The sequence below is a fragment of the Eimeria mitis genome, genomic scaffold (assembly GCF_000499745.2).
Source record: "Eimeria mitis Houghton genomic scaffold, Emh_scaff1274, whole genome shotgun sequence".
NCBI classification, from domain to species: Eukaryota; Apicomplexa; class Conoidasida; order Eucoccidiorida; family Eimeriidae; genus Eimeria; species Eimeria mitis.
The window spans coordinates 8,693-9,030 of record NW_013568542.1 but is presented as its reverse complement, the minus strand read 5'-3'; the positions used below and the strand labels follow the sequence as shown (position 1 = coordinate 9,030).

Here is a 338-nt window from a genome sequence, read left to right as displayed (position 1 = left end):
CTGTTGCTGCTGCTGTTGCTGCTGCTGCTGCTGCAGCTTCCATCTGGCTGCTGCTGCAGCTGCTGCACTCTATCACCACCTCCCCCTGCAGCAGCTTGAGCTGCAGGGACCTGCCTCTACACTGCGGGCACAGCAGCAGCGGTCTATGACATTTGGGGCATGAGTGTAGGTCTTGCTCTCCTGCTGCTGCTGCTTCTGCTGCTGCTGCTCCTGCTTCCTTTGCTGCGTGTTCCCTTATCAACGACCCCAGGGTACCCGAAAGAGAAGCAACAGAGGGGAGGGCCCCCAGCTCAGCCCCACAGTCCGAGACATAAGCCGGGCTCTCTGCGTCCCCCTCC

At 61.2% G+C, this 338-nt stretch overlaps 1 protein-coding gene across 1 annotated transcript in view; it reads right to left on the bottom strand.

Moving 5' to 3' along the window:
• The window catches only part of EMH_0033510 (EF hand domain-containing protein, putative), a gene marked incomplete at both ends in the record, with an annotated part of 8,688 nt that overhangs the window by 2,907 nt on the left and 5,443 nt on the right, over positions 1 to 338 (bottom strand). Inside the window, 1 exon segment of the mRNA XM_013494757.1 lies at positions 3 to 338. Coding sequence (XP_013350211.1) covers positions 3 to 338 — 336 coding nt within the window.